General features: G+C 41.1%; 1 protein-coding gene across 2 annotated transcripts; it reads right to left on the bottom strand.

Annotated features, from left to right (window-relative positions):
* Positions 1–845: 845 nt before the first annotated feature.
* Positions 846–8,767, bottom strand: LOC129195604 (ras-related protein Rab-18-B-like). 2 transcript variants are annotated; one of them, XM_054801815.1, is made up of 7 exons: positions 8,569–8,767; positions 8,440–8,495; positions 8,256–8,317; positions 6,291–6,363; positions 5,228–5,346; positions 4,283–4,349; positions 846–3,379 (listed from the first exon to the last, which is right to left on the bottom strand). In XM_054801815.1, the coding sequence occupies exons 1-7, from the start codon at positions 8,631–8,633 to the stop codon at positions 3,204–3,206; spliced, it is 618 nt and encodes a 205-aa protein (XP_054657790.1). In that variant the 5' UTR covers positions 8,634–8,767; the 3' UTR covers positions 846–3,203. The 2 variants fall into 2 exon arrangements, with proteins under 2 accessions (XP_054657790.1, XP_054657789.1); XM_054801814.1 differs by having other exon boundaries at positions 3,160–3,379; positions 8,575–8,698.
* Positions 8,768–8,770: the final 3 nt, after the last annotated feature.

Here is an 8,770-nt window from a genome sequence, read left to right as displayed (position 1 = left end):
TATACCATTGTCACTGAATCTGTATTATCTCTGGCCCAAAAAGTCATATCTACCTTCTCTGAACATGTACCCTGGCACCTTTCAGGTGGTATACTGCCTATAGGTATTGAGGTTCCTGTTCCTACAAGAATAAGTGCTTTTCACAGTCAGATATCTACGCAGGCTTGTCAGAGCAGATATGCTGCCTGACTGGTGCCCTCAGCAAACTCCTTCACCTCGGGGTGGCCCATCAGCTCTGCCACTAACTCTGCAATCTTGTCCCAGCACAGCCACAAAGAAGTAATGCAGCTTACAAGATCCATCCGTTGCCAAGTGAATTTTGTGATAGTTTTAAAAATATCATACTCAGGTTTTCCTAGGATGAAGGTACACCTATTTAAGTAATAGCATTTCAAACTAAGTCACTTTATGAAAACAGGAAATGGGCAGATAAATCTCACCATAGATCTATATTGCAGATTACAACAGGTTTTTATAGTCTGCAAAATGTAAACATGTTTAGAGGATAAAGACTTAATTTAAAGAAAAATAGGTAAGATGCTATCTAAGGGTCAGAATTCACTTAAAGCAAGGTTGCTATCTAACATCTTAGAATATTCCAAATGACTAGCAGTAAATTAATTTGTATGCTTTATGATATAACATAGTCTAATAATAGAAATATGCATTAAGAGAAGCAAGGCAAATGACATAGAGGTACACCTGAAGTTACAATAACTGAAAAGATGTTAAGATACAATATTGCTATTAAAAGTGAACTAAAATATTCAGTATGAGTTAAATAATCTTTCTTCTAAGTGTATGCAGATACTCTATTGATGTACAGTCACAGATACTAACTTGGGATACTGTCAGAAATGTTTGTTTCATTTTTTTAGGTTCAAAGTAAAGGATGGTGAGGGGCTATGTATAACATGCAAAGGAAGACAATGTTACTTTTAGAGGGCTGCTAGTTGTTTAATTATTTCTAAAAAATACATCATTCTTAAAAAAAAATGAGGCCTTCTAAGGAAGGCAGATAGCAGCTGCAGCACAGACCAGCGCAGCAGTTTTGCCCACATTCAACAGGACAGCAACAGACCACAGAGTCTTCTCTCCAGTCTCTTCCTTAACCCCAGGAAACGTAGGAAAGAAGGGACTACCTTGGTGACAGACTCTTTGCAGAAGAGTCATACCCGTCACCAGAAAACACACCTACCCAAACAGCAGAGAACACCAGGACCGTTGTACGGCCTGCTGACCACAAGTCATTCATCTCTGCCTTCTTACGACTGTCTCCTTTCTAGCCTCCCTACCTGGTTTTTATGCCTTTCTTACAGTTGCCATGGCCTCCCATGTTTGGAACTTGACTTCCTAGTCTTACTTTCTTGTGCCCGTGCTCTGTCTGGAATCTCCAGGTACAACTGCAATCTCAGATTGTGACATGCTAACATTTTTCTGGTAGATGCTCAGTAGTTTAACAATCCACACCCTCTGTGATCTGCTTACAGTGTGCCTATCCAGCTGCTGTCAGTCACACCAACAGAAACTACTTTCTCTTCTACTCTCTCATAAGCTGAACTGAATAAGTGTAGTCTAAAGGGACATCTTCTAGACCAAAACCAAGATGGACATGTAAGAAGTAGTCCTTCAGCTAGCTGAAAGCAGATGTGTTCCCAGTGCTAAAGACATTAAAAACTCCCATAAGATCTGCCATCTCCCTCAGACTGATTTCAGCAGAGGGAAATACACAGGAGTGATATTCCAACTACGCAGCCACTTAACATCCATTGCAAGGCAGACAGAAGCTGATGCTAAAAAAAAGAAAAACCACAAACCAGTATTTCTAGTCACTTTAGCAACAATTACACAGGCAGACTTTTCACAGAAGAAAACAGCTCCACAAAGAGCAACTTTGCAGAGAATAAGCTGGAATAGTTCCAAAGTGAGATTGAAGTTTATAGGCCTTGTCTTCAGCTGTGTTGTGGCAGCACTCATGACAAATCACTGGTGGTACTCAGGAAGGCACTCCCACTAATTAAATCAACTTGATAGCAATGAATCATCAAAACATGCATCTTAAAAAGGGCAATTTTTCTGTTCTGACTTGACAATGTCCTGCAATCACTGTCTTTAGATTTGTCACTTGTTTACCAGCACTTCAGTTTACATTTTAAATGCTTTTAATATTGTCCCCAGATTTGACACTTTTGCAGGTAGCCAACCAAAAGTCATCCAGAGGCATTGCTACCAAGATCAGAGTCCAGGCTAACATCTTGCATGACTTGGTTTGTTTTCAAGAAAAGGCAGAAAGTTTAACCAGGGGTAAGGGGGGGCAGAGGGAAGGTAGAAAGAGGCAGTTAGCTGACAAAACTTCATAATGGGATTGGCACTAGAGAGACTCATCCTACTGAAAAGTCTTCCATAACCAGCACATTTTATAATAAACTTAGTTTAAGCCCTGCAATTGCTGAATGAGGGCAGGAACATAGGTTTGCACAGAGCCCCATCAACTGCAAAAAGGACCCACAGTGTAAACCAGCACAAAATGATGCTCGATTTCACCACTCGTCCTCAGCACAAAGTATTTAAGAGCAGCAAGGGGTAACCTGCACAGGAAGTGGATTTTTTCCTGCCAAATATTAGTAGATACGCCTCTTCACTACAACCCTAAAATTTAGTAGTAACTCTAGTTACTATCTGGGGACGTGGCAATTTCAATTGCTTAAAACCATCTGAAATAGGGAAACATTGTCACTGCTCAGGGTGACTCCTGTTAACTACATTTAAGGGAACTTGGGTGCCTAAGAGACTCCCATGCCATTCTGGGGGAGAGAAGCTTTTCAGTAATATTACAAAATGGAGTACTACCTTGTTTTATGCTAAGGCATGAATTTCAGAAAAAGTGCATGCTGTATGACATTCAACAAAAGCACAATACTCTAAGAAGCACTATGATTTAATAGTAAAAAAATCTGACAGTTACCAGAAAAAAATCTGGATATATCAGTTGTGCATAAGGGAACGAGAAATTGTATTTTGTCTATGAACAAAAATGTATTTTGCTAAACAGTTTGGGGTTTGGACCTACACAACTGGTGGCAGGTCAAACAAGGCACAGACTAGTGCTTGGAATCTGCTCCCTTCCCCCCCCCCCTTTTTTTAAAAAAAAAAAAAAAAAAAGAAAAGTCCACTCTATTCAGACAGAACAGCCACCTGTAGATTTAAGAAAGTGGACAGAATGCACCACATAAGCTTTTATCCTGCTGTGCTGAAGATTCCCTTAGCTGGACTCCCCGCTTCTCTGTGCTTTTATCCCAAAGACCTGGTGTCTGCAGGATCTTTATGATCAGTTCCTCAAAGGCATGTTGCACTCCATCCTGTGTCTTGGCACTGGTCTCTGGTGGAGAGGGAAGAAGGGGAAGGGAAGAGTATTTTATCTTATTTGCAGGGAATATTCTACTTTGTAAGAAGTTCTTTTAGGACCAGAAAGAAGATACAATATTTTAATGAGAGAATCTCTTCTCCATTCTCACTTAAAGGCACACTGAAGTTGAATATGATAAACAGAAATGCATCCCAGTCTGAAGCATCTCATTTTTCCATCTAAAAAAATTCCACAGCTCCTCATTCTCTCCATAATGGAGAAACAGAAATTGTTCTCAGGTTGTGATAGTAAATCTACAAGATAATTATTCCATAACTAAGCTGACAAACAAATAATACAGAGGGAATTACATGTTTTCCCCTATGTGTTTGTCCTGGTTCCTTCTGGAAATCTTTTCAAGAAGCTTCACCTAAAAGGTACTTTTTTTAAAAAAGAACACACACACACACAATTTATTCCCCATCTTTATACCATCACATTGTATATTTTATTGTTGGTCTAAGAATACTGTCTTTTATGTAGCTGCAACAGAAAGCTGGAAACAAAAAAGAGATTACCCAAGGTCCTTGCTGACCTCAATCAGGAGACAAATTCCAGTCTTCTGGGCTCTGAATTAAGAAATCCTGCTAGTTTCGAGAGAATATAAAGCTCATGCCTACACAGCACATGAAGTAAATCTCTTTCAGAGAAAAGTACTTCCTATTGCAGTCAATGCAGAGCATCTCTGAAAAAAAACTTAAAACCTACATCCATGCATATGAACTAACACAGGAAAAGGAACCCATATTAATTAGGTACTAAAAAAAAAAAGTAAATCAACTTATCAACCTGAAATACAATTGTACACCTCATTCACGCTTTGCAATACCAAAACAAACATATGAATATACAAGGTTTTGGCACAGAGTTACGTACCTATAAAAAGCAGTGAGTGTTTCCTAGCAAACTGGAGTCCTTCTCTTCTCTCTACTTCACGATCAGGCTGCAGAGACGAATGAAGAACATGACTAAAATAAGCTACATTTGCCACTTTTAGGAAGTCCCTGGAAAAGCACCACTGCAGAAGTGAAGTTTTGCTGAAAAGAAAAAAGTCTATAAAGCCACGTAGTAATCAGCAACTGGATTTTCCCACTCCACAGACAGCTTACTGCTAGACAGGCTGTAAGGAGGACAAATTGAACAGTAGCAACGTCAAATCAGTAGGAAATGAATGTGTTGCTATCTTCTGAATCAACTAGAAGCAAGATATATTCCAGAAAGGAGGTTTCAGTAGTCAAACAGCTGAGAAAGCATATCAAAGGATCTGAAAATTGACAGATTTGGAAGGGGGCAGAAAAGAATCTAGTTCGGGATAGCCACACTGGAAATCTCTTGTAGTAAAGCAAGAGTGAAATATTTCACTATGCAACAGGCATCTAAGATATGTTAAAATACCCCAGAAACGTACAACCAACCAGTGCACCTCACACCCAGGCGCATGCTCTATAGCCATCTGAAGAGCTGAATTCTCCTTCCCCACCGCCTGTCCAAATCAGAGGCTGGTCAAAAAGAAAGCAGCAGTTGTGCTGTTGCGCTGCAGTTAACCTCAATGGTATAGAGCAGGTTTTAGGCAGAACCTCTCACTATCTGAAGAGAATCTCTCTCATCAATTGCATCTCTCCAGGAGATTTTCCATTAAAGTCTTTAACAAGATCGGCTTCAAACAAGAGAGGTAGTAAGTGGAGCCTGCCCAACCTAGGTTCCTCAGTTACACAGCATATCACCTCCTCACACAACAGATGTGTTAGTTCCAGCGCTTATCTCACTATCACGACTGTCTAATCTGTGGAAGACCGTAAGAGGATGCATTTCTAAACTGACCTTATCGGTTTTATTGCCCACTAACATCTTCACAGTGTTGCTTCTGGTGGTATGCATTTCCAGCTCATTCAGCCAGCTCTCTAGTCCTGCGAAAGTGTCTTTTCTTGTAACATCATACACTGGTAACAGAGGAAAAAGAGCTTAAGAGCTGTAAAGTCTTGATCAACGTTTACTTCATTATGGCAGAACTTACTCCCTACTAACTACTGCCCCGAAAATAAAGCCGTATTAGGGAATTACAGAAAGATGCATCAACCATATCCTCTTCCCACAGGTGGAGCACATTGGCCGTGCTCACCCAGCATTGCTAGGGATTACAGAACACAAGGATCTCTGCAATAGATCTGTGACTGGAAATCAGACTTACCAGTTGAAATCTTATACCTGTTACTAGTTTTGAATTGGGCCACACAGAATATTTTAAAAAAGGTATTTTGTCACGTCATTTAATGTATAACTACATGCAAGCACTGCTGCTAAAACACAGATTCTGAGTAAAAAGTGACTTTTGGTCACTAGTAACTTCGTAACTATTCACTTAATCACTAAGGTTTAAAAAGCTGCATCACAGTCAGAATATTTTGTACAGCAAGGCGTTCAGCCTTCACAGTCCCTGAGAACAGGAATCCCTCCTCCTTTTTCTAATTGGTATTATCACGCAGAAGGGGACTAGCCATCCATTACTTGTGCTGCAAGCCTCATGTCTTACAGTAATCACATCAAGAGTTTTTGGGGGAAAAAAAAAAAACCAAACACAAAACCCAATTTGCCTTATTACCAGAAACTCACCAAAGTAATTACTACAAAGCTAATAATTCATCCACTCAACAGTTTGCAGTGCAATATCTCTGTATTTCTAATTTAAAATATTTTGAAGAAGCATAATTTCCTGCCAGTGGTTTTGCATGCTCAGTGTTTGAGCTAATGATGCAGTAGTGTTGTAAAAACCTTAATTATTCCTCAGATTCTCTCAGACAAGTTCCTTTTGTAAAGAGATGCACATTTAGGTAGTAATAAAGACCACACTTTTTGTAATCATGCTTTTTTTCCATATACCTCCTACCTAAGACAACCCCTTGAGCTCCTCGGTAATAACTGGGAGTCAGCGTTCTAAAGCGCTCCTGTCCTGCTGTGTCCTACAGAGGGGGGGTGAAAAAAAAAAAAAAACAAAAACAAAAAACATACACAAAATCAAATATATTTAGAACAAAACAGGTATTTTAAACTACACAAGATAAACACAGTTAAATTCTTCCTGACCAGTAAGGATATGCGAAACCGTAAGACAACAGAACGAGGGAAGCAGAAAACAGCAGCAGCAGCAACAGAAAATGGATGAAGAGGGGTAGAAAAGCATGCAGAGGATTTGATTGAAGGTTAAAGCGATAAGTACAGACACCTGTAACATGAGTGACACAAGAAGAAAGTCAACAGGACTCAAATACATAAAAGGCTATTGCTAAGACTCTAAGCAGATAAGACATTTAAAATCACCAGTTTCATTCAATTATTACTGCAGTAGGACACACGTATTCTTATGAATCTTCAAAATAGCTCCTAATGCACCATGAAATTCAAAAACCCTCAGAACAAACAATAAGGAGGCAAAGAATTACACAAATATAATTTTTACAAAAACTTTATTTAAATGTATGTACAGATTACAATCAACAACTATGTTGTAAATTATTTTTTCTTTGTTGAAAAAGGAAACCAAAATTGGCAACATATTTACTTAATTCAGGTCATCGTTACTAAGGAGGTTGTACTCATAGGCATGGATGCACACATGGACACCAAAGCAGAAGCCTCTTTTTCACCCTGATGCAGTGTACATGCATTAAAGTTTTTATTTATCATTGTATAACTGCACTAATTTGTGTGTGTCCCCCCCCAATTAGCAATTTCTTCTGATGCTGTTACGGACTGCTGCAAAAGTGCCTTTTCCAGTTACACAACTAGTGCAGGTTCTGGCATTGCTTTTCATTTCACAGCAAGGAGACACGCCCCTGTGTAATTATTACGGAAAACAATTCTTGGTCATTCTCAGCAAAGCTTCTGCTTTGCGTGCAGCATGTTCAGAATACAGCAAATACACATGCTCACTGGCTAGAGTAAGTGTGACTTTATCACTCAGTGAACACAAAGTATGAATGAAAACAAGAAAATAATTCAAGTTTGGGCATTTTTATCGCTTTTGTTAATATCTGCCCAAGGCACATTTGTGCTCCCTTTCCAACAGTTCCAGTTACTTAATTCGTAATGACGTGTTCTTTCTCAAATACCTATGACCATATACATAAAATCTCTTCCTTCTCGGGCTCTTTCATTCCATTTAGGGGAATAAATATGATGCTTTAATATTATAAATAATCCTGATCACACAGTTGCAATCTGATTTCCCAGTTTGCAGGTGCTGGAAATACAGCATCAGGAAGTTCAGGACAAATGCTCAAGTCTCCCAGTAAACCTGAAACAACCTTTAAATAGTTCAGGACCAAGTATACTTTTTTTTTTTTTTACCATGATTTTAACCAAAATAAAGCATCTGTACTGTTTCTGGTATGGTGTACACAGAGAGCCGCAGAGTTCAGGAAATCATGCAACTCGTCACCCATAACGTCACTTTTCTGCAGTTTACTTAAGTGCTTCTGGGTCACACAGGCATGAAATGCCTGCCTTCCTTACAAGTCTAACACTTCACAGAGGCTTTCAGAAACCCAGCTGTCTAAGTGCAGGACAGAGCAGTCAAAATCTCGACTAGAACTGAAGTCCCAAACCTAAAGCAATGAAGCATTTGGCAGGGTTTTGAAAGAACCTTGTCTGCAACCACCGCTGTACAACCACGACAGACGCTCATCCTACGTGCATTTGCATCGTAAGCACACAAGCTCAACGTGCAGAAGACTTTAGCAAGGGGGAGGGAAAAAGGGAAGAGGAAAAAGCCCCACAAGAAGCAGCTCTTAAAGTTTTCACATCTGTAGAGAAAAAACAAAACCTACCCGCATCTGCCTGGAACAAAACCTACCCATATCGCAAGCTGTATCGCATGGCCGTCTATCACCACTTTCTTCACTTTAAAATCAACACCTGAGGAGAAGCAAAGGCTCGTCAGAAGGAGCTGCCGAGTGCCCGCCCTCACAGACAGCTCTTCCCCCTCTCCCGTCCCGGCGGGACCCCACGGAAAACACGCGAAAACGCCCCGGACTCACCGATGGTGGGTGTCAGGCACGGCTCGAACGCACCGTCAGTGAACCTCAGCAGGAGGCTGTGGGGAAAGAAACCGAAAGCTCAGCCCGGCGCCGGGAGAGCCCCGCTCGGGCGGCCCGCACGGCGCGCACCTGGACTTCCCCACGGCGCTGTCCCCGATCAGAACCAGCTTCAGGGTGAGGCCCGCAGCGTCCATCCCCAGCACCGCGCGGAGCCGGGAGGATCGCGGCAACAAGGGGCCAGCGCGGCGCCGACGGAACCGCTCCAGCTCCGGGCCTGGCCCTAGCCCTGACCCTGCCGGGAGCCGCCGGCAGAACCAGCTGACGCGACTCC

Source organism: Grus americana, chromosome 22 (assembly GCF_028858705.1).
Source record: "Grus americana isolate bGruAme1 chromosome 22, bGruAme1.mat, whole genome shotgun sequence".
NCBI lineage: Eukaryota > Metazoa > Chordata > Aves > Gruiformes > Gruidae > Grus > Grus americana.
Note: the sequence above shows the minus strand (reverse complement) of the source record. Positions and strands in the feature narration are given on the sequence as shown.